The 27652-nt window shown below is 29.8% G+C and overlaps 1 protein-coding gene across 1 annotated transcript in view; it reads left to right on the top strand.

Moving 5' to 3' along the window:
- Nucleotides 1-8109: 8109 nt before the first annotated feature.
- LOC114121264 (protein glass) overlaps nt 8110-27652 on the top strand; it is a 62343-nt gene continuing 42800 nt past the window's right edge. Inside the window, exon 1 of the mRNA XM_027983519.2 lies at nt 8110-9028. Coding sequence (XP_027839320.2) covers nt 8638-9028 — 391 coding nt within the window. The 5' untranslated portion in view covers nt 8110-8637. The remainder of the gene's footprint in view (nt 9029-27652) is intronic.

Below are 27652 nucleotides of genomic sequence, written 5' to 3'. Positions count from 1 at the left end.
TATATTATGCTTTTTTAATAAATATTGTAATCGTGCTGTAAAAGTGTTGAACTAATAACAATATATACTTCTAATTTCTTTTCTTTTTCTCTGGTACTCTTCATACCATTTCCCTCGAGTCACCTACTAATTCTACTACATCGACTGTGTTATAGTCTCTTACCCGTGGCAGTCATTATGAACTTTTAAGACTCCAAGATAAGACTTAACTTATATTCAGTTACGGATTATTCATACATTTAGACTTTTTTTACTCTGTCAATCTGGTTCATTTTAATCGATTTATACATAACAAGCATATGGGCACCGTATAGGATCGCAGGAACATTATTATCCCGTCCCATAAAGAGTTTTGAACCTATACTATTATACTATATTATAGTACCTACTATTATAAGTATCATGATTTTAGGGGCTTAAATAACTAGTTATCTCTCTCTATATATGTATAATGCCTGTGAAAGATGACAAGAATTTTTAAATAGGTGCCTATACAAAGAATGTAAACTGATTAACTATACAATCGTTTTTATATAACTTTCTAAACAAATAATTTTTTTTTATTTAGTTGATATTTATTTATTGATTGGTATTAATGAGTCAGTAATGAGTAATAATCATGATCGGCCTATATCACTCGTATTTATCATATTATTTGATATGCAGTGACAACACAGTTTTAATTATATGTAGCCGAATGTGGGTGTCAAGAAAAAAGCTGTCATCAAGCTGTCCATAAAATAGTTCAAAGTTTATGATGAAGACTGTTAAAACAATAATGAAATGAAACGTTAAGGGGTGACGTTGACAATAATGTCGATATATTTATGATTGAATCGGTCGGGTGGAGAGTCATCGCGATAACAATTTTATGCGTAGGTACCTATCTATATATTATATACTATTCTGTTAGTACGAAGATCGTCAATAAAAATAAATTAACATAAATTTTTCTGTTAAATCTAATCGACAGCATTCTGCGTTTACGTGGTTTCCATTTTGTATTTGCTATATTATATAGGTATAGCAGTAGTACGTATCATTTAATAATAAAGCCACTACCACTATAATAATAATACTATATGCGTACCCGTGGCACACAAAGCGCCGGATCGAATTACATGTATTTTATCATTTGTTACACATTTTTCGTAGTCAACACACGATGCGACAAGGTTAAAACGATTACGGCGAGGGAAGTTATGGTTGGGGAAAGGGTGGATCCGTTCCGTAAATGGAATATCTGAGTTGAACGCGGTGTGTATATACTATAAAGTATATTATCATATACTTTATACAAGTAGTATCTGACGATTATAATATTATACCTTATACTTGCATGTCACATGTCTTTTCTCTTTATAAAGAGAAGGAAAAAGAAAAATTCTATGGACAAGTTGACAGCTTCGTCATATCCATTCTCGACATTGATGTATATTATAATATGTGCACTACGGGTAGATTAATCTAATTGTGCTATTTAATAAGTAGGTGACATTAAAATAATAATAATAGATTCAATTGCTTATGCTAGCGTAAAATCATAATACTTACAACTTACAAGTTAAAGGTAACCGCCTGTATATCACCTACCTTTATGACTGTACGACACTTCTCTATTATATTATTACGTATTATGATAATAACTAATGAAATCGGATGTACGTTGGTAATGGAGCAGAGATAAATTTTCTAAGTTATCTTATTATCGTACCAAGTTGCCGAGTAACCTTATTAGTTGTTACTTATTATTTATAATATTATCAAACCCGCTCGTCTCGTATACTGATTATCATGCCTGTATATACATTATACACCGTCTTTGTCATCGTTTGACGCCGTCGAAATCAGTGTTAAACACAAAATATCTGCAGTAATGTATTTACCTAATATTGAACATATATATTTCTATTTGTATTATATATATTATAAATTAAAAATAATGAAAGAGGCGTGTCCGAAAAAAACCATAGCCAACAGTGTTGACGTCATTATTTACACCCTAGCCCTAGTTCTTTAAATAATTTAAAAGCGATCCCGCCATCCTTTCCTTTCAAACGATCAAATTTCTTACGCGAATGGTGTACCCCTTCATATTCTAACACCATTTCTCTGCTCAACCAACCACCTTTCACCCTTTGTTATAACTGTTTCGTCACCCTTCTCGCAGACTTAGCATAGATAATAGATGCAGCAGTATCATATATATTATATAAACATCACAGTCCCTTATTCTCTCATATTCCTGTGTCTTTTTTTCCGTCAGCAGTTTCACATCATTTCATTCTTAGGTGGTTTCGTGCCGAACATATATGCGTCCCGGACATCTACAATTATTGACAGGGAAATTTGATTAATATTATTTACTATAAATATAATACAATACATATGTATTACATTATATTATATACTTACTTGTCTTATACTCACAACTTTATCGTAACTTCTATGATTATATTCCTGAGGGTATGTACCTAATACCTATAGGTACCTATTCAATGTAGTATACGATATTATATAGGTAGTTTATATACAAAGTCACAAAGATTATGTAAATAATATATTCACCACATTTATATAATACACTATATGTGTATTGGAGACATATATTATACATAATATATACTAAATAACCTTTCAGAATACCATTAATAATGGTAGGTTTAATAAAGGTTTTGAAGTAAATCGTTTTTTTTCTTTTTTCCGCGCCACTTAGATATTTTTTTATATTACTTATTATTATAGTTATTTCTTAATTAATTAAATATTAACTAATAACTAATAAGTAATAACATAATGAAATAAATACCAAAAACACTATCTATATGACTTCAAATGTAGTCTATAATAATTATAAAATAAATATTATTTAAACAAAAACATACGTATAGCCTCATAGTCGTACTGAAAAATGAGTGGTTAGTGTACCATCAAACTCCACTCCGTTTGTAACTTCCCGTCGGCCATCAAGATAATACGATTTCCCGAAATGCCATTGTTACAAATTTTATTTTTAGCGTTAGATTAATAATTATGTTGCCTTCATATTTTAGAAATAAAGAGGGGCCCTAAAATTAATGGGCCCCGGGATCGTGCTCCCCTGGCCCTTTCTTAATCCGGACTTAGCTATTATTGCCACTCATCCAACGACATCATTAAATATCTATACTTTACAATATTTTCCATACTACATTTAACTATACGCAATATTAGCGTTTATAAAATATATTGTCTTTACACTTCACACTGTATCTATATTTTTTATAATTCATAAAATATCAAAACCATTGTAAATAAAATATTCAAACACTAAAAGACCTAACTATATAGATTCTACATATTAGTTTATTCATCAATTTGCAATGAAAACCTTCAACTATCATATAGAATTTTAGAAAAATTTTTGAATGTTTGAAAACATATCGCCAATTTATTGAATTATATAATGTAGTTTGATATGGGATACGATAAATTTATTTTTCTGCACAATTATCTAACATAGATTTAAATTTTTTTTGCTGCTGAAGGTGGCAGGTTGGTAACATTACATTTTGAACTATATAATGTAAGGCTACATTTTTTCAATATTAATTCAGCAATTTAATAACTAGAAATGTAAGCTTTCACGGATATATTTATTAATTTTTCAAATATTTTAAAAATACGTTTTATCTTTATTTAATACCTAAATAACTGTGTTCAGTAATAAAATGCATTTTCAGACTATACACTCATATTACTGAGTTTTTCTCCACACACTAAAGAACAATACTTAGGAATAGAGCGAAGTAAATCAGTAATAGTATAATACATTAATACGTATATAATCAAAATTTATATAATTATTTTACGGTCAGTACTAGGAGATTGTGGACCAGATTTGATGGCCTCGGTAGCTATGTTTTCTGTTTGTATTTCTTGTTGTATTCTCATCAGAATTGTTAAGCTTTTTTTTTTTAATTAAAAACTTATCCATATTTGAATGTGTTTTTCGGTCTTAAAATACTTAATTTTAGAAAGTATACAGTATTTATTCAAAGTACGTGCCGTGACTAAAATAAATAATAACTAATAGTAATGTGCTGTGATGGAAAAAAAGTTTGGAAACCACTGCTGTTGATTGTATAGGTATACAATATAGAGGGATTTCAAAAATTTGTCTGTTTACATTCTTATAAAGTATATCTATAGTAAATTTTAATAATAATTTTAAAAACTTAAATATGTAATTTAGATAGTACCTATTTAATGCATGTTTATTATAATAGCAGCATTTTAAAAATAAATCTTAAATTGTTATTCTATACCTATACTTAAATTTAAATATATGTTCTATAGTTATTAACTATAATTATTAATAAAATATTAGACTAACTATATTAACTAACAATATTCAACTTTATAAATATATTTTAGTATCGTATAGTATTTATAATATTGTATATCATAATAATTATATCTATACGATGATAAATATTATAAATAATAAGTAGTCAAAAGAGTTACAAATGCAACAATCAGTAAACTTTTACCTATTTTGTACGCTACATATTATGCGATTTTCGATTGACCTATTTTATTTTTATTTTTATTAATTAACAAAACTCAAGAAACTATAAATTCGCTTTTCGTAAAAAGAAAAAATACGCAATTAATGTAAAATACAAAAAGTCTGTATATTTCCATTTTATTTGTTCGTATTAATTGCGTTTATAAATAAGTATGTATATAACGACACGGACATCGCAGCTTATTTCAATTGAATTTACACAATTTGCATTTCTCGCTATTAAACACTCGGACGTCTAATGACTGAGAGTACGTGAACAGAAATGTAAATGTGGAATTTTGATTTGAAATGAAGTAGTATTTTACCCTTGATGCCTTCACTTAATTCCATTCTGAACGTGCTAAATTATTTACCCTCTGAAAATCTGTTAACATTGCGGATCCGTATAAAAAAAATTAGCCGTCTTGAGCTTAATTTAGCACAATTCTTTATCAGACTTCATTAATACATAAAACATTAGTATAGATATAAGATACTGTTATATGATCCTTGATTTTATTATTTAAAAAAAAATATAATACCACAATTTACAACGATGACTTTAAATATTAAATTTTGGACCCTACACAGAATACCTCGTATTTTTACAGAATATCAATTAAATTAAATTACAGATATATAAAAAATGGTCATACAATTTTACCGATTTATCATGGTGGTAGGTAGGTACCTAGTAGGTTATACGATTCTTCTGAAATACATGTCATCATTTTTTATTATGTAAAACAGAAATGTTTATGAACATTCATCGCCTGTCGTACTCGAAAAGTACCTATATATACTATCATGTTCTTTCATTAAGTGTTGTATTATAAAAATTATACTAGTATTGAAGTATTTCAGTACCTAAAAAAATATATTAAAAATAAAACGCAAAATCTAATATATATTTATAACTAACAAGTAATGGCGATGTAATTTTACCACGCGCTTCTTATATAATAATTCCTATACCATTTCGTTTTCGTATATTAATACAATAATAAGTCGCTCGTGCTGCGTCTGGACAGTGTTTAGTGGCCACGTGCAAAGTGTATATACATTTATAAACCTACGCCGGTTGTATAAATGTATATAAAATATCCCATCACCTTTGCAGCATAGTGCTATACACAAAAAAGGTTTCCCCGAAAAAAAAGGTGGAAATGTCTCTCGAAACATTGCTAGTATATATAATATATATATCTAATACATCTTGTTTATATGGTACGAAATGAGAATTATTGAAATTCCCATTCATAATCTGTTTGTGTAGTTGTATGTGTATGATTAAATACTTTTGCTCGTATCAGCTTTTGTCCTCTTGGAAGTTTTTAAACGATGTAATAATATTTATAATAATATAATATGCAGTCGTCAGGAGTTCTTAAATATTACTGGATTTGAGGTAAAAAATAAAAACCTGAATGGTAAAGTTATAATGAAGACCCAAATATAATAAACAAGTATTATATTAGTTATTATAAATAATATTATATCCTTTTTTTTTTAGTATATTAGCTTACTGTTTTACTTTTTATAACGATTAAGAATAACAGTATAAGCAATGGTAAAGAAAAATTCCGATACAAAATTAATTTTAATATTTTATTAAGAGAAGGTAAACGCAAAATATATTGTTTTTATAAACAATAAATACATTCAAATGTACCATAAAATACCATTTGTTGATATTTAAGGTATAGGAGCTTTTGTACTTGTTTATTAATTATTGCCTCGTATAGAATATAGGTATAAAATATGTATCACACCAAAACCAGGTGGCTTTATTCTTTATATACGTGACCTGTTAATAATCGAAGACTTTAAAAATTCACGATTGATATTTCTTTGTATCTCTATAATTTATGTTAGTTATGTATAGTGCGTTATATTGTTAATGTTGCTTATAATCATATTATTCCATTATTCCATATGTTTTATTTAATAATCAACTTTTATAGCAGACAAATATTATAACGACATATTATTAAACAAGCACGAAAGAATATGTTTTATACAATATAGGTATATGAGAGTGTGTGTTTCAATATAAAAAATTAAAAAAAACCTTTATTAATAACAATATAATACTATATACAATATATCATAATAATATTTTAACTATCATTACAATATAAGTAAGCTGGAAAAGTCGTTATTTATGATCCATTTAGAAAAACAATGGTAAAAACTTCTTAAAATATTTAAATTTATTATTAGAACGTTGCCAGACACTCGTTGTGTTAGGTATAGCTAGGACATCGTGCAATTTTCATGTACGAACCTACATTATAAATTGTATTTATTTTATTTTAAAATTTGTTAAAAATTAATTTTAATGAGTTATTTCCTGCAACATATAATGATAATATTCAAGTTTTAGAAATAAATAACACGCAGTTAAAGTTTACAACACATATAAAATGTGCGTTAAATCAAGGATCTCTCAGAAATCGTATTTTGTGTTAGTGTTTATTTCATAAGGAATAATTAAACTTATTATTAAACTGTCTGCTATTAATTCATTGTAAACAATATAGTATTATTATTAGTATTATTTCAAAGTTTTGTGACAATACATACAAATTATGTTAGTTTAATACGGACGGTTGTCGGGTGTAGCGGGGTGACGATATAAGTTAGTGAAATCGGTGATAATTTCATTTTGGTGAAAAATTTAATTGTAAATATACTGCAGGAACACCGGGTATTGGTAGGTAGATATAATATTATAGAGAGAGACCCACGATATTGCCCTCTTCGACGGGGATACCGAAAACATGGACCTCCTCGCTGCGACGATCGAGTGACGGTACGCGTAATAATTTTTTAGACCGATAAAATAAAACAAACAGTGCTGCTCGTCGAACAAAATCGATATGTTGGTGCGTGAAGTATATATACTGATAATGCGATTAATCATATTATATTATAGGTATGAATCACGTGGCATGGTATAGAATCCCACAACGATGAAAAACCGTGAAAATCGAACGCCTCGACCTCGCACGGGACACACGCAGGTACATAATAATAATAATAGTATTGTAATAACGCCGGTGCGCGCTATACGCAAAATATTAATATTATTATGTGGCGCGCGGCGACGGCGACGGTGGTGGCAGCGGCTGACGCCGCGCGCAAGTGTGGCCGCCACAGATTTGGTCGTCTATAACGCTCGTTATTATTATTATTATTATTATATTTCATAATAATAATAATATAAAAGCGAAAGACGGTGGCGGCGGCGGCGGCGGACGACGACGTGGAACGGGAAGGGTAATACGATTCAATGAAGGGGGGAGTGGGAGGCGGGGTAAAACCGCACGCACACTCACGTGGCTATAACGCTGTAATACATATAATATTAAACCGGCGACGTCGCGGCGGTGGGTGATCGGCCGCGGAGGCGGTGGGTGGGTGGGGATTGGAGCGTCGCGATCTGTGTGCAGCGGCGGGTGTGCGGGTGTGCGCGAGCGGGCGCCGCCGAGCGGGTGGACGAGCGGCGAGCGCGTGTATAGGTAAAACCGCCGGCGTGCTCGCCCGTTGCGGTTAGTCAAAAGCCGTTTTGTGGGAGGAGTGTGTCCGGGGCGGCCGCGGGCGCCGCCGCCCACCGACGTGCCCGACCGTTCGGCCGGCGCCGCCGTCGCGACATTACAGTTCCGACCGGATCACGTACCGTACCATCCGTGCTGGCAGCGCGCGTCCCCACGACGCATATCCGTCGGACTATAATATACCACAATATTACCTAGTATAATACCCGTCATAACGTACGTCGTTTCCCGATCGGAAATCACGTCGAGATTTGCGACATTGTTTTGATCGTATACCTACTTATACCAAACTAATAACTACCGACGTACACTCGCCGTGACGATCGCACTTTATATACATACTACGAACCTCCGGCGTCGATCGCACGACAATAACAATAATAATATAATCGTTTTTCGGGAACTGATTTCACGATAATAATCGCGCATAGATTTTTGGCGAAATAATCACGCTCGGACGGGCGCATTTTCCGTTTTTCCAGCCGGCGTCCACTGCTGCAGCCGCCGCCGCCGTCGTCGTCCCGTGCGATGGAGATCACAGTGTCCGCGCCGATCGACTTTAGCGTGTCGGTCAAGAGGACGCCGCCGACGGCCGTCGTCAGGACGCCAACGTCCGGGGCCGCCGCGGCCGCCGCTGCGGCTGCTGCTGCCGCTGCCGTCGCGACGAGCTGTGCTGGTGGTGCGTCGTCCGCCACCGCCGCACAGCAGCAGTCCAACGACGATCGCCGCTCGCCCGCGGCCATACCGTCGTCCGGTCTCCTGAAATTCGTCCAGCACGATCACCAACACCATCATCACCATCACCACCATTCCACGGGTGCCGCCGTCATGAACGCATCGGTCGTGAACGGGCACCATCACAGCAGCTCCGGCGGCAACAGCGCGTTCCGCTTGGTCACTCCAAAAGCCAAACATAACGGTAAGTCGATACACCTATCTATATATAAATAGTCGAACTCAAATTATTATTTTTACGGTAACTAGAAATAGTAATATTACTATTAAATATAGTCAGCCGGTAAATTATTATTATTTATAATGGGATTATTATAGTATCGCTGCGGTAGTGTATGACAGTAATTAGGTATATACGTTCGATATTAGGATTGCTCCCATAAGAAAATAGGTATGTGGAAAACACATACTTTTCATGTGTAAAGATCAATTTTAAATTGTGTCGACGTGAGTTCAATAGGTTTTCCCGGTGGGCTGCGTCTCACCTTTAACTCGAGTACTGACCTTGCCAGTTGCTATATTAAAACTATTTGTACAGTTGTACCTACTAAACTTACCTAAACTAATGACTAATGACTAATTACTATATTATATTATATAAATCAAATTATATATTTTTCTTTTTTTTATTATCCTGCAACTTATCCTAGTTTTTTAAATTTAATTTAAAATAACAGTCCGCGTTGCAAAGGGTACATATTTCTTGTATAGGTAGTATAGTCATATTGGGTTAAACAATCAAACCAATAACTTTTCACGATAATGGATATTGTACACAATAGTATAGATACCTGTGGCATTTAGCTTTGCTTTAGGTTCGAAGTTCATATTATCATCCTAGCTATATATATATATATATATTATATTAATATAATAATTTTACTAATTATTGTGTATTTTTCTATATTATCTATCCATCACAAAAATATGTTAATGATATGTTCTCTATTGAAACACATAATATAAGTTATAACCTATATCTAAACTTGATTATTAAGATTTGTAATATACTTAACGTAGGTATATATTATTTGTGAAAAATAGACAATCCGCATAAATTATATAACAAAAATTTTAAATCTTTTTTATTCTTAAGACATTTGGAAAATATAATAATATCGAGTCGATTTTTTAGTCAGCCACTAAAAATAATGCTTGGTGATATTTATTGGTATAAACCAATCTAAAATGTAATAAATAAATAAACACACATCATATTATGTTCTATATATTAGGTTATTAGTAAGTTAAACAAGTAAGTTTAATAATATAGGTATGTGTAGGTGCTTATTGTTCAATTTTCAAAAAACACATTTATTGCTTACGTATAGTTTTACTATATAAAGTATAAACTATACATTTTACGATATACCTATACGGTTATACTAATATAGGTTAATATCCGTTTTCAGTACTAGTGATACAAAATTACTATACGTTTTCAATCATATATTATGTAATATAATAATAATAATAATAGATATTCAATATTGTATAGTAACCTCATTTTGGTGACTTCTATAAGATTATTATAATTATAAAATAATTATAAATACAAAATATTGACTATATAGAAGTAGGTAGGTACCTTTATTGTTCTTTGTACTTACGTCTTTACAAAATAAGATACCTGTCAAATTGTGTATCATGTAATAAACCTATATGAAGTCATGAAGATAACATAAAAATAATAATATTTTAATACATTCTAGCTAAGATGATAATGATATAGGTTAGGTTAGGGTGCCTAACCTAACCTATAGGGTGCTGTACACCGTATAATATTTAAATTGAATTTATTTTTATAAGAAAACATAAAATGTATATGAGATGAATTACAAAAAAATAACTAGATGATTTTTTCAAAAACGAGTGGTGTGTAATATTCTTGTTTGTTGTTAATTTTTTCTAACCATTGGGAAAATTACCATAAACTACCTATTTTTAACCTTTAAAATATTACATATTATATTAAATTTGGTACCAGAGCCAAAAAAATTATCATCAATTTTCATTGAAACACATATACCTACTACCTTTATTAGTCTTAAATATTTGATAATAGACACAAAATACATATGACAAATACGTACCTATATCATCCCATTGTAGATCTAATAAAAGCCTCGTTTATTAAGAATTTAAATATTCATTGAGTTTCAGAAAAATATAAATTTTGTTAGTTAGTACCTACGTACTTATTAAAATTTAAAAATATACTATGTACAAATATAAAATATAATAGATTGATGGTAGGATAGTTTTAATTGTGTTTTATAATATTTTATAATTGTTCACTACATATATACAATTAATGTCGATTTAAATTAGTCATCATCATGTTAAAACTGTATAATAATTCATAATGTAAATCTCAAATACTCACTAAGTAAAACGATATTAATGAATTATTCAATTCTGCAGCTATGATACAACGTTTTTCAATTTAATATTATAACAAATATGTAAGTAGGTACAATGTACATTGTACATATTGTACATAATAAAAATAATAATTATAATGTTTTTATGATAAATATGCAATTGAATTGTTAAAAAAAATATTATACTTTCAATGATTCAATGATATAATGGGCAGTGTTATATTAATAGTTATAGTTGCTGGTGCTATTCTTTGTAATAGTTAAAACTAATAAATCCTAATGAAAAAAAACCATAAGCAATTTTGCATCGGGTTACACCCGTATACCCATGGTTGTTCAATGTTCCGTAATATACGCCACTAGACAATTTAACGTCCTATTTATTAACGGGTAGATAAAAACAAAAATTAATGGCTCGCCATTAAAACACCTTTTAATACGTTACGCCACTTAAATCGGTTCCAGACTGCGGGAAAGCAATACGAATACGTAAAACAGGATATGATCAATTAAAAAAATCAAATTTTCACATAAATGTCAATGTTTGCCTACGTAATAAATTATTAAGCATAATATTTTACAAAATATATAATGTTATTTATTTTCACTTTCGTGCATTTTTGTGTAATAATAATTATACACTTGAGTATAATATTTGCGATAGTTTTGATCACGAAAATTATTGTTATAACATAACAAATAATTTTTTGCGTGGACTAAAAAAATGAACGAAATCCGAGGATCTTATTATACATTAAATACAAATATAGCAGTATATCGCACATTGTATAGATAGGTGTATTATAATAAATAATTATTTACACTAGCTGTTCTCGAACACTTCGTTACCCTTAAAAAATGCATCTATGTTAAATCCGTTGCATAATACTAACGTTTAGCATTACTCAAATAGAAATATCAAAGTGCCACAATGAGAGCACTAACTTCATGACATAGCTCTTTGGATGTTTTAAAAATTCTTGAAGTAAAAGCTTTGATTCGGTCAGTTTCCCATCTTGCGTTTCGTTCTTAAAATATTTCATAAGATCTAATTGCTGACAGTACTTAGTAGTAGGTACATGTCTGGGTTAATCTTCTAATATTTGATTTTTTTCGCGGTAATTCAAATAATTTCCAGTATTAAATGTTAGTTTTTCATGGATGAGCTTTCTAAAAGATAGTTTATTTTGTATATGACTCAAATTTCATCGATATTTTACATACTACACCAATTTCATACTGATTTCTATTAATAATTAATAACTGTTTTTTGCCATTCTTGTTACCAAGATAACCAACAAATTAACAACAACACATGTATTTAGTAACATTTTCAATGTTTATCCTTTTTTCCTCTTTTAATTCCTTTAGGGGTTAGATTTCACAAAACCTGTTCTTAGTGCACAATTTCTAATTATTTATTCTACCTACCTACCAAATTTAAGTCTTAGTTTTTCAGATTTTGTGTTTAACCGAAAAAATCACTGTCATATGTATATAAATAGATAATGCTATTAATATGTTTATAAAATGCAGTTTTCGATGTGATTTTAAAATATAGGTACTATAAGTTTCATCAAATTTACATCCACTTAGCTTTGACGTACAAATAATTATAATTTCAGTTATTGACAAATGTATCGACAACCAATCGAGTTTGTCATTTTACATATAAATTATATTATATATATAGCCAAGTAGTTTTTTGGGCGCCGTATTCATATAATAAAGACACTCACATATAATGGGTACATACGCTCGTTTACAATCGATAATCAGCCATAAATATCATAAAACGATCGTATATTAATGCATTCCACTTTCGATGTTTTTAAGTGCACGAGAAACAGTGGCTTTAGATAAAACACCACACCAGTTGCGATTTTAATAATAGTAATAACTGTTTATAATAGTAGTAGATACACATAATAATATATGATTGTAAAATAAAATATTAGGTTTATTATTACTAATATGTGGTACATATAGCATAATAAATTGATAGTCGTAAAAAACGTAGCCCTAACTATAGTCTATAGAGCGGCATCTGATGATTAAGATTTTTAGGTGTATACTATACGAGATATCCGTAAGCCGGTATGGGTATGATTAGAGCGAAAAGTATTCTTGAGACAGTCAAATCCGTGCGTGTATAAAACAGTGGATCAAGTGATATACAGTATTACAATTAAGACCTTGATTTACGTTTGATTTATCGTGGAACGAGTGGAAGGCTAGGACGGGTAAAATAAAACAATAAATAAAGTAAACGAACACGACATAATGAGCGCATAATGTCATTATTACGAACGGTCAAAATATTATAATAGTATAACTTCATGTTTTCATACTATTATAGTTATATATCTGTGTTACGATGCATTTCCGAAGTGCCAATTTGAGGTTGGGCTGATCATCAATATTTCATGATAAACTATCGTACTGTTCTATTAATACTTATTAAAGTTTAAAATTAATCAATTATATATTCATATCCTGACATTCTGTGTTCAATTACTATCTACAATAACTATATTATGTATACGTATAATATATTTACCTATTTATTTTATATTCACGGGAAATGTCCTTTTTATAAGATTATAATAACTATTGTAACATTATTGACAAGTATATAATATTATTTTATCACAATTAATACCAATATAATATTTATATTTATTCTAAAGCGTTAAACTTATAAATATGCTGCAAAAAAGTACAAAAAAATGTATTATTTTCACTATTGATATTATTATCAATAATTACGAATTCTACATGGTACACGGAAACAAATTTTAGACAATAATTCAGAATAGTCGATAAAGTTATTCAAAATATCGTATAAATTAACATAATATCTGCTAATTTATTAATCTATATATTTTGTGTAATCACAAGATCAGATTAATGAACTGAATTCGAGGTTAGATCTTACTAATGGCAAATATAATGTTTTTAAATAAATAGAGTTTTTAAACTCTTTCGTATTTTATTGATAAAACCAAGTACTTGTTCATAATAATTCTGATTTAATTTAAACAATAGAATTTAATCTATCGATTAATTAATATTAATATATTAATTTAAACGGAATTTTACAAAGTAGCTAAGTATAAATGTATAATTGTATAATGTAAATTGAAGCGCATCTTTTATAATTTATAAATATTAAACCTAGACTCTGGAGCGAATTTAAATATCATGTAATTTCTGAGTTTTTCTGTAATTCATATTGTTGTATTTTGATACTTAATTTATCATCACTATTTTACCTTATATCTATATCACTATCTCATATTTATGTATATTGTATAATCTATTTATGTGGCGGGAAATGTTAAACGGCAATTATGCCGACAATGTCAATACATATAGTAAATAATAATGTACTTCCATACATCTATAATATAAAAAGGGTGTGTATAATGTATATATTTGTGTAATATATTATCGTTATATAGGTACCTATACTCGCGATTTGAGAATACGCAACGTTTGTCGGTAGCTGAAACGTGCCCAGAACATACAATGATAGAAACGCTTTAACACACTGCGTGTATACGCAGTACGCACACACACATCAGGATTACCAGACCTTTGCAATTTTAAACGATTCGCAGTGCGGCTAACTTATTTAAAGACTAGCGAAAAAACACGTTCAAGATTTTTATTTTTATTTCTCCTTGAAAAGGATTTTTCTCTTACGTTCGTTTATGGGCGCTGTGAACTGTTTTTCATCAAATTTTGCTTCATCCGCACTGAAATTGTTTTTTATTTTTTTTTTAAGTTCTAAAATTGTTTTTTTCTCTATCCAGCGCACGTATATTGATCAAACAATTTATTAAATATAAATTGATTTCAAAATAAAAATATATAACTATGTTATTATACTTATATATATATGTTATGTATTAGTATTACAGTAGGTATTACACAATAGTATGAACTATGCATCATTACGAAACAATAACGGATAGAAGTTTGACCACTAAATCACCTAGATTGGCTCATTAGTCATTACTGTACTAAGACAATACCTACATATTCAGTATTATTGAAAACAATTTTCGTAGAGACAATAAATCACAAATATATAATAACGCAGTTAATATTGTACGGTGATTAATGTTTATCGTTAAAATTTAAAGTTATAGAAAATTATATCAAAATCGTTAGGTTTAGATACGTTAGAATAATTCTTGTTATCAATATTGCATATTTGCATATTTAAAAACTTTAACAATAATTATTGTAACTATTATTTATATCTATATATTTGAATAATTTTTTTAGTATCAGTTTTTTGCAAATAGTATATAGTTAGGAGGTAAAATTGGGATGAGTGAAGAAATAAAATGATGGAGCTTCATTATTTTTAGCATATCCTTACTAATATCTGAAAATAATATTAATATCTACCGTAGTATATTCCATACATATACCTCTGAACATAATTTATGATGAATAAAGTAACATTGATTTTAAATTGTGTTATGAATTATGATTATGATCTAACATTCGTGATTCTATTACAAAACTTTCATTATATTTAACTTAGATATACGTCAATATAGGTACCTACTATTTATTCAATTTATTTATGACAATAGAATAATAGATACATTTTCACTATTATGGAAAACAATTTCTGTAGCTCTAATTTGTATTTATATGGTAGGATTTAACTAATATCTTGAATATGCATCACTTATATTAGGTACTAAGTTAGTTCCAATAACTTTGGCCCAGTTATCCTGAAAAGTGATAGTAGGATGATGAGGGGTGAGAAGTCTTTTGGATAATTAGATTGAGTTTAAACATTATAATATTCCCTTAAAGTTATAATTGCTGTATATTTATAAGAATTTCGACTTTTATTTTTTTTTTAACTTGTACACTGATATGTGTGTGAAATAAAGCCAAGAATAATCTCCTATATTTCGAGCTTAGAATTAATAGTATTATTACGTCAGGTTATAACGCGTGACATATTCTGTTATATATTTATATATAATATATTAGTTTACAACTATTAGATTGGTTTGACAACATTGTATTATTTGTAGCAATTTAGATAGTTGTGTGCTAGGGAAGTTATAGGTAGGTACTGTAATTTAGTTTCCCGTTGTCTTCTGTAAAACGTGAATGATTTCCTTTCTTTATCTTTAGTTCGGACATTTTGGTTACCTACCCATATAATAATAATTCTTTATTTGAAAACTCCATTTTCACAGTATAAATAATAATTAACAATTTTGTTAGTTTAATATATTATTTCGTTTTGCAAAATATTTATAAATTAACATTATTTTTATGCTATTTATAATATAATACATATTTATATATATATTCAGTAAATCAGTATTATAAAATGTAAAATAAAAATGGTAATGAATTTAATTTTTTTAGTAATATATAATTATTTCAAACAAATAATATCTTAAGTTTAGTATCTTAATGACCACTACCTAATCAAACCTATTTAATTGAATAAATTATACATTTTTTTCTTCTAAAATATATAAATATTTATAAAACACATATATGTTTTACAACAAACAACGTATATTTTTAAATTTACAATTTACGATTTTTTTAAACTATTGTATTATATAATATTATAAAAAATAATTTTGTAAAAAATGGCACCATATTAGAACAAAATTTAAAATGCAATTTTTAAGTAACATAATTTTTAATTTAGTGTATCTCTAAAATATTTATTTAACTAGAAATCTTATGTATTCTTTTTAAATTATTAAGTTGTAATTATTTTACTTGTCCAATTGACAATATCACAAAATTAAAGTATATTTTTATTTAATCAATATACATATAATATTCTATAACAATCGTAATTTCATTTGATTTAAAATTTTAGTTTATATTTTGTGTAGGTATAGGTTGTACCCGAGTAAATATTGGTAGATACCGGCTGGCAGCTATTGACCAGCTATATATTAGATTATTAATTGTACCTATTTATACGCACTAAGAGAACTTTTGCGAGACGCATATAATGCATAATATTTTGATGTGGCGGCGTTCAGGGGCAGTCCAGAGACGAGTAGGAAAGGGGTAAAAACATAAAGAAAAAACGCCATCGTTGTCGACTCGCCCAAAACGGAAAAGGCTGTGTCGTCGTCATCAATCGGCTACAAAGGTGGGCGGGCACGTAACGTGGGCAGCGGTAAAACTGTTTTGTTTTGGGAGACAACTGTCCACAGAGAAATTAAACCTTGGAATCACACACACAGACACGCGCGCACTGATGGTTAACAATCATATAAAGTATACCTCCCGCCAGTCCATCCATCACACATTGTGGTGTCGTCGTAAAAGTCATGCGTCGGGGTCCGTTATATTATATTATTATATATCTCGGGTTTAGATTCTAAACGGAAAGAGGAATGTATTTTTTATTTTTATTTTTTTTAATAGAGTTTTATTACGATTGCTTAGTTGTTTTTAGCGCTTTTGTTCCTCTCCTCTTCCGTCATTATTATACTCTGTTCTTAATAGAAACGCCCGCGTGAGACTGCTCGCTCATATATATATATAATATGTTTACTGCACGTGAGTCATCTGGTAAAACGATGTCAGTGTCGTCGAGGGTCAACTATCGTCTCGGCCCTGGGATGTACGCATGCTACGATGATAGCGTTACGTGGCGGTGGCGGAATATCATACGTACTGCAGTTAATGAAAATTAACTGCCTTCGCGGCGCACCGCCGAAACCGACTTCCTCTTCCGTGCCGCCACCACCCCGGGGTCCGGTGCTGCTGGCGGATCGCGTTTTCTATAATTTAATACGCCTCACACAGCACATATAGACACAAACACACGCGCACTCATACATACATATAAAAATAATATAAATATAAATATTATTACGAAGTGATACTGTTGCTGCGTGCCAGACGGTAAAATTATTGTTTGTCGCTCTCGGTCGCAATAAATTACCCCGTCAAATGCAATTAGTGGGAAAATTTACAGAAACGCGACATGTGGCTCATCTCCTCGCGTACATTACTACTTTTATCGCGATTTTCAACCCAATGACCTAACCTAGCTCATCAGAATGTTTTTTTGTGTGTTATTTATTGTGTATAGATTTTTGATAGTGATGCATGATTTGCGGTAAAATGCTAGTTCAACAATCTGATGATGACAAAAAATGTTTTTTATAATTTTGTGTATTACATTTATTATGGTTCACAGTTTCACACTGTATACTTTATAGGGCCATTCATCGTGTATGCTTACTCCTTTTTTACTTGAATAATTTTTTTATTCAAGTTCTGATTTTTGGAATTTTAAGTATAATTACTAGAATATAGTATAATATTTTAATTATTTAGACTTATTTATACTATTTAATTATTTAAGGAGTAATATGTGTTTATATACCTAAATCTTTTTTTTTAATGAGAACGATCCTTTCTGACTGTAAATTATTATTTAGCAAATGATCTTTTTGGGAATTTTAATGTATTTAAATTTAAATTCAAAAGAGTAGATTCCGAGTTGATAAACTTTGTGTGGATACTTACCTAAAGAAAATATAGTTCATGATAATTATTTTAAAGACACTGCAGGTGCTTTATTGATATGAGAATTGTAGTAATATTACATAATCCTTATATATTAACATTTTATAATTTGTAAAATGTCACTAAGTATAGTAAATATTAATATTTTATATACATTTTGTAAACTATTTTCAAAGATTATTATCCTTGCTAAAAATACTCAAATAATTCAGAAATTAATCATTTAATGTTGGTTTTGATTCATCAATTTTTAAAAAATATCTAATTAATAATTTAACGTAAAAAACAAAGGTTCTCGTTTGAAAAACAGATGTTTGTAACTCTGCGAAACACTTCTAATATGGAATAAAAATGTTAAATGTTTAAAAATATGACCTCTAAGTATATACTTGAAAATTTAAAAAATCGGTACTTGAATGAATACATTATAAAAATAAATGCAGTCTTATTAATTATTAATGAGCAATGAATCAACCAGTATAAATATATTATTTTATAACATGTTAAATTGTAGTCTAGATACATTTTTCGTCTATATATGTGCTTTTTAATATCGTTTTGATGTGGGCATATTTTTATCTGTGGACATATATAAAACACTTATATTTTTGTTTACAATTCATTACTATTTAATATTTTAATGGAAATTTGTTTACAATATAAATTTATTTTACCAGTCAAATTATAAATAAGTATTATACAATATACATAATATATATATTTAGGTATTTTATATGTGATTCCGTTATCATTATATTTTTAAAACAATTATTCTTTGAGGATGTATAATGTATCTACCTACTATAAATCAACGATTTTGTGTAAAATATAAAAATATTTTTGTTATAATATTTAATTTTAAAATTTCAAAGCTTAAAAAAATTGGAATTTATAGTACTTATAATTATTTAATGTTGATTGGATTTTTACGTGATAACTTTTTACGGTATTGACTTTTTCTTTACTTTTGCTTTTCAAATTAATTGTGACATACACAACGATATACCTGTAGTCTGTACATACATTAGGATTTTTTTTATGAAAGTAAATAATTATTTATATGAAGATTGATAGTTGGGTTACCTGAAAAGAATAAATTTAATACTTACACACAATTAAAATATTACGAAATGTATAGACAGTATTGATAATGCATTTTAGATTTTAATTTTATTACATACAATATACTCCTAAGATCTATACAATGACGTGTGCATATCTGTTTAACTCAAATAGAAGTTATGATCTCCATGAACCAATCACGTGCATGAATTTATAGTGAAACAAACCATATTATAATATACGGGTTTTAATAAATATGTGTTTTATTTGATTTAAACCAAGTATAGATATATGAACTTTAATTACTTAAATAATAACCGTAAAATTTAATATAGTTGTTTAGTTCTTAAATTTTCGCCCAATAACTGTTCCTGGTTTAGTAAAGATAATTTTATAGGCTGTAATACAAATATTTTTCAAAGCAATTTCAAATACTGAACCATAAAATAATTAACTATACCTACTATAATACTTATACAGTGTATAAGATATTATAATAGTATTATATTATTTGTCGATAAACATAATTCCACGTGTTTAATTATTCTCATACTCCCGTAAACACATAAAATATAATTTGCATAATTACATAATATGTGTATGACGCTATTACAAAAGATTCGAGTTGAAATATAATAAACATTTCCGATTATATTGAGTTGTTGAGTTTTATACTGAACATTAAGATGATAAAATGAAAAGGGGCGAAGAAAGTATAATACTTGTTTCAACATTTTATTTTGACATTTTATTATTTTACCAAGATAAATAAAATAAAACTACACTTAATTAACAGAATTGAAAAAGTTTGAATCCCTTCATACTAATTAAAATTTATTAAAAATAATTGATTTTCATTTGTACTAAAATTGTTGCTTAAGAATATGACTTGAATAATTTACTAGCACGAAGTTGAGATGTTTGAAAAATGATTTTAAATATCAAAGTTGAATTTATATTAATTCAAATACTCTGATTTTGAATCTATCTTATCTTAATGTAATAAGTACTAGTAAGTACTACCCAATGTATAAAAATAAAATGGGTCAAAAGGCATTTTATCTGAATTATTATGGTAAAAACAAAAACATAAAAACAATTAAAAAAGCAATAACCTCTATACATTTCCTTACTAACGAAAATCCACCTTATCAGACAAATAGACATTAATAAAAAAAAAAAGATGTCAAGTAGGTTTCAGTAAATTTTTAATATTTTTATACAAATATGAGAATAACTTAATATGCATAGGATTTTGTATCAATTTTTTTAATTTATTGACTAGGCATAAACAGTTGAAAATTTCAATTGTCTATAAATAATTCAAAAAGAGTTAAAAATATTTTAATAATTAAACTATATAATATAGAAAATGATAATATTAACACATTTTGTTAAAAATGTACCTTTGTATAAACAGTTATTCGTTTTTCTATTACAAAATAATAATGATCGTTTGAGGAGAAATGGTTATTTTACGGGTGAATACGGAATATCGTTAATATTAACTTCAAACGCTCTTAAAGAATAAATATGAATTTCTAGTGGACATTTTTTTATTTCTATAAATATTAAACTATAAGAAATCTTGTATTAAATATTTAAGCTTTTTGAAATTTATATTATCATTTAAAGAAAATAACTAAATTAATTAAGTATTTTAAAGTGTTAAATTATTTTTATAAATGTGTTATATTATATTATATTATGTAGGACGTAGGTATACATATATTTTCCCTGCTGAGTAATATCAATGAATATTTTCTTTAGGTAATTATGTCACTTCGTTTTATTTTAATTTATAATTATTATAATTTTATTGAATGTACTTTTTGTATAATAATATAGATTTTATTTATTCCTAATAAAAAAACCGAAGTAACATCACATCATTATTAAATAATTCAAATTGATTTGATCTTGTTGTAATTCTAAATTACTTCACATTGTAATATTATATTATTATATCAGTTATATAAGGGAAAAGCCATCTCAGCGCATGTATGAATGATAGGGTGGGGGTGTATTATGACATTTATATAATACATAGGTCGTAAGCCATATGGAAAATTAGTCTTTTTGCAAAACCTTCCATTAGAATTCTTTATTCTAATGGAGTATCCCGTTTTGCAAACTATTTATTTTTGCAAAACGGCTGCCTTTTTTTTTTGTTTAGTTTGTTACAGGCATACTTACAGCAATTAGGCCTTTTAAAAATTGTTTATTATTTTTACAAACCATTGGCGGTTTTTCAAAAATGACAATTATTATATAAACATTTTATTGTAATTTGTTATTAGTTCATTGTCCAAAACAGATCAATAAATAATTATTTATAATTCTTGATGAAGTACTAAACTAAATAATAACATTGAAAGACAGTTAAGAGACATTCACAATCGGTAGGTTAAAGTCATCAAAAATTCTTTTGCAAGACATTGTGCAAAACAAATAAATGCGTTTGTTGGAAAAATAATGTACTTTAAGTTCAAAATGCCACGAAAAAACAACATGTAACAATAAATAACAGTAAATTTATTTATATATTTTCTTTTTTGTTAGTTATTTAGCGACATTAGTAATATGCTTTAAATAATAAATAAATGAAGTTAGCAATAAAATAGTCAAAAACTGTAAAATAATATTCAACTTCACTAAGTAAATATTAATAAGTATTTAATATACAGTTTGAATATTATAATGTTTTTGTTCTTTTTTTGTACAGTCAATAAATTATAATAAGATTGTTAAATAACAATTGTAGTTTTTAAAAGGCCTAGTTAGTCTATTTACAATAAGCTTGAAAAACAGCCAACAGTTTAGAAAAATAAGTAGTTTGCGTATGGGGCTTGGGTTATCCTATTGCAAATAGTCTAGTATTTTTTTTTTTTAAAGACTAATTTTTATATTATGACTTATGACATATATAATATATATAAAGGTAGGTAGGTATCTATAACAATAATTATTACTTTGGATAAATGAATCTATATAAACGGATCTTAGTTAGCAACGTCTGTATGTAATGTGTATATTACTTACTTATACTACGATTTACGAGTATACACATAAAAATGAATGTTTATCTGTGTTTCCTTAATAAATGCCTAAACTATTCACCCGATTGCGATGAAATTCGGTTTAGAGATAGGTTAGACTTTTGGAAAGAAAATAGGCTAATTTAAAAAGGGTGAGGTCTAACCTAAAGAAATGCTTAAACAGAGATTTTTTCAATAGGTCTCTTTGGATTCATCTTTTTTTTGGTATCACTGATGTAATTGATAATTGAGTTTTTAAAAGTGCGTTTATAGCACTCAGCGTTTTAATCGGATTTGTGAATTTTTTGTTACTTATAGCTACAGTTCGTATGTTTTTGGTTTTTTTTTTTGCAATAAATAGCATTCAATCAAAAACTTAATATTAAAGGAGTTGGCATTTTTAATGGCCAACGAAGTTGAAGATTGATACCACAATTTTCTAAAAATGTGTGTAGTGATATGAAAAATTATCTTTACAGAGTTAATCTGAGTTTTCGATAGTTTATAACCGTATAGCTTAACTGAAAAAGTTTTATTACACATCATACATTAATAAAATGTATTATAAAAGAAAAAAACTACCTAATAAAAATCTCAACGAAATCAAATTTATATCAAATATAATATCTACCTACTTTACTATCGTATTTGCAAAATACCACTGCTACAGGCATATTCTTATATTATTATAACCAATTTATTTATTTTAAGCTTCACAATGCACGACTCCATATTTTTGAATAGTGCACGTAAACAAATCTTATTTTTTGTACAGACTATAGACCTATAAGTTACATTATAGATTTAAGTTTCTAGCGAGTAGCTGTACTGTAATAAAAATTTTAACATTCATCGGGGTGTGTTGTATAATATAGCCGGTATCCTGTATATACATATTATATTATGTAATATCGCGACCGACTCGTAAAGAGGTTATACGGTACGCGCGAGATTTTAGCCCATTACGTATATATTATGTATACATATATCTATCTACGGCGAGTTGCGCAGCATAAAGTTTTTCGGTCATCAGAGTTTTTAAACAGTTTAGCGGAGACATCAGGTGCGCTTGTACCGGAGACCACTCTGTGCTAATGCGCCTTCTACATCCGCCGACCCTTTCCGCGCTCTCGCGTATATAGTATGAATACATATATATATATTTACCCGCGTCAACGGCAAGGTTGGTATATTAACACACTGGAATATTATTATCATCATTATTATTATTATTATTATCGTGTACTTAATATATACGCGCGCGAACAAAAGCTATTCGGCATAATTTTGCCGCAGCGCGTTCTCGGCTGGCGGTGTTTGGTCGGGTGCGGAAGAGAGTTGGTGTTTGGACGGTTAAAAGCAGTTCAGGTCGGCGGGATAGGGCACATAATATTTTAATATTATAATATATACAGTGCGAATAATGTTGATGATAATAATAATAATAACCCACAAATTCCGTTGTGATTATGGAAAGAGTGTCTTGATATATAATATCCACAAGCGTATATATGCGAGTATGCGAGAGCCTTTGTGAGGTGGGGTTAGAAGCTGTGCAAAGGGAGAACAGGCCATTATCAGATTCCTAGGGGAGAGCAAATTATACATACACACGCGCACACACACACACACACACACACACACACACACACACACACACACACACACACACACACACACACACACACACACACACACACACACACACACACAAATTATAATATTGCGAGTGCTCGAAAAGCGCATATTGTATACAGTGTTGGAGTGTCGCGTACATAATATAATATATACACTATATACAAAGTAAACGGGTTCACAAAAATACACTGCCACGAGAGAGCGGTCAATCAACGCACACTCGCGTACATAACCTTGTCATGATTATTATTATTATTCGTAGGCGTTAAATTACTCGGGCGAGATTAATTGTATGAAATTCTCTGGGTTTCATTTTAACAGCCGCCGCTGTTGAACTGATTATATACAGAAACGGGACTGCGTCGTCTATGTTATATTGCATCCACTAATTTAACGTCAGTGCTCACAGCTGAAATTCAACGTTGTCACCTTTAAGTTTTATTATTATATATTTTGTTTTAACAAAATATGCAAAAATATATAAAATAATATAATATAAGTGTTCTGTTCAGAAAGTTTGGTATTTAAAGTACAAAAAAAAAAAATTGTATTATAATATATCATTGTAGGTATATAGCGTGTGTATTAGGTATAGGTATTATGTTCAATATTATTCCTACTGTTGTTACGATTTGATAAGAGTGTGTCATCGGTTAAAAAGTATTTATATTTTTATACGCTTCATCGACGCGTGATAGTATAATGATATATAACTGTATTTTCAATAATATGTAGTTTTGTAGAGAACAATTCAATTTAAATCAAAGCTAAAATATACGAAGAGAGCGATTATGTAGTGTAATCGTCTTCTTATCGGCGTTGACGTCTAGTATATTATAATATAGAAGGAAACCAATATAGTTTATGTTTTACCACATAGTTATTGTTCAGAGTAAATATTGTTTTAAGCTAGTGTAAATAAAATATGGTTTTTGAGTATAGTAGGAGGAATAAAACGGTGCCGCCGTAGTGTATGTGATGTATATAATAAACACAATATTTTATATAGATGCAATAGTTTTATGGCTGTAAAATATTATATGTATTTAGTATTATGTCATAGCGATATAAACATACACACACACATATTTATGTATATACATTATACATAAGTATAATGGTGTATAGAACTAATGGTATTAATCTGGTGGGATTACGGAAATGCAGACGGTACGGCCACCGTCAACGTCACAGCCAACTCGAGTTGGAGCTCGAAACTACAGTGTATAGGTAATATATCGATAGAATCATAAAATAAAATGAGGAAAAAAAAACAATCATAAAATACCTACTTAATGTTCATGTATTTAATGATATTGTTGTTATCTGCTGAAATCCAATAAGCAGTTGAACGATTTTAAATTTGGTTTGGTTTTTATTGTACTGTATTAGTCAAACATAAACAATTTTGAAGATAATAACAAATCCTAATCCGTTTCGTTACACTGGCTGATAAAACCCACTTAAGGCATATACTGATATGTAAAAATCGGTGCGGTTACAAGATCGCCATTTCGTGTTTTATTTCTTACAAAGTCATTCGGTAACACCATGAGTTTTCGACAATACTCATCTTCTGTATATATTATGTTAATGTGTGTGTGTGTGTGTCTTTGATGAATTTGGCGAGGAATGGGTATATTATATTATTATTACCTATGTGTTTGGACGATTTTGTTGGTTCGAATGACTTGACGAGAATAATAAACTATATGTATGAAAAAATATACGCAATGGTGTAAATATTTTATGTGTGAAAAACGATCGTGGACTACGGGAGAAATGATAGAAATCTACTCGTATATATTGTTCTACGTAATACGAAGAAAGCGAGGTCGTCTGCAATTATCGGAGAATACCGTTTTGATGGTTTATTTTTTTATTATATAATTATTATTCGTTTTCTACTATTTTCACGAGAGAGACGGAGAATAAGAGAGAGAGAAGACGGTAAAATATATAGTGCGAGAGACGCGGCGACGCAGTGGAGAGCGAGTGAGATCGCGGGAGGTGAAAAAAACGATTTGCTCTGCAGCAGCAGTGCAGTACCGGAAAGTTGAACGCGTTTATAACGGCAAAGGGTGCAGGAGGAGGACGAGGTCGGATGTATATATATATATGGCGAGTCTGGTAATGACATACCGCCGCCGCCGGTGAAAAAGCGCCAAGGCTGAACTGGGCCGAACCGCGACTGGTATTTGTAATTAAACGCCGACGGACTGCGAGATAGCGGCGTCGGGCGGGTGGCGCGGGGCAGCCGGCGAGTTCATTTATACACTACACGCGCGACGGCCGAGTGGTGTAATTACTACCGGGTATTCCGCCATTTTTGCCATATATATATATATATAAATGCGGTGGTGTGGTAGATAGACCATCTCGGGGGGCCCGAGATTCCTGTTTCGTCCCTTTTCGAATCCATTTTGTATATAATATAATAATAATATATTCATCCCGAAGTGTACGATATATATGTACGCGTGTGTATATTATAATAAATGTGCGTGCGCGCGTGTGTGTGTGTGTGTGTGTGTGTGTGTGTGTGTGTGTGTGTGTGTGTGTGTGTGTGTGTGTGTGTGTGTGTGTGTGTGTGTGTGTGTGTGTGTGTGTAGGAAAAGGTGGACCCGAACGGTATGTATGACTCCAAAAGAATATTCTAGACACGCAGTGAGGAGTACCTATAGAAGAAAGAGATATAATAATATCTACACTGTTGCTGATGCCGCCCGACGATCTGCATATTTAATGTGCCGCTATACGCCGTACGTATAGCTGCAGTACAACTTTCCGTTGCGCGGATCTGTGTGCGGAAAAGCATGTATAAATTATTATGATTCTCAGATTGAAACTAATTAAATCAGACGTTTACCCCGAAATGGTTTTACGTTTCCCGCTTTCTCTCGTCCGCACTCTTTCACTCTCTGCTCCTGCTGCAGGAGCACTTTGCAGCCGGATACGCCTTTGATTGTCGTATAAAGTCCGATGATACGATATTATATTATTTATTATATATAGAGATCCGTGCAGTTACACGTACCAATCCTGCCCCGGCCGCCTTACGCAGTGAATCCAGAACATTATAATTTTCATTTTTTTCTTGATTAAAAACATTTTTAATCTATTGCTTAA

This window comes from Aphis gossypii, chromosome X, assembly GCF_020184175.1.
Source record: "Aphis gossypii isolate Hap1 chromosome X, ASM2018417v2, whole genome shotgun sequence".
NCBI classification, from domain to species: domain Eukaryota; kingdom Metazoa; phylum Arthropoda; class Insecta; order Hemiptera; family Aphididae; genus Aphis; species Aphis gossypii.
This window is presented reverse-complemented; position numbering and strand designations above follow the sequence as displayed.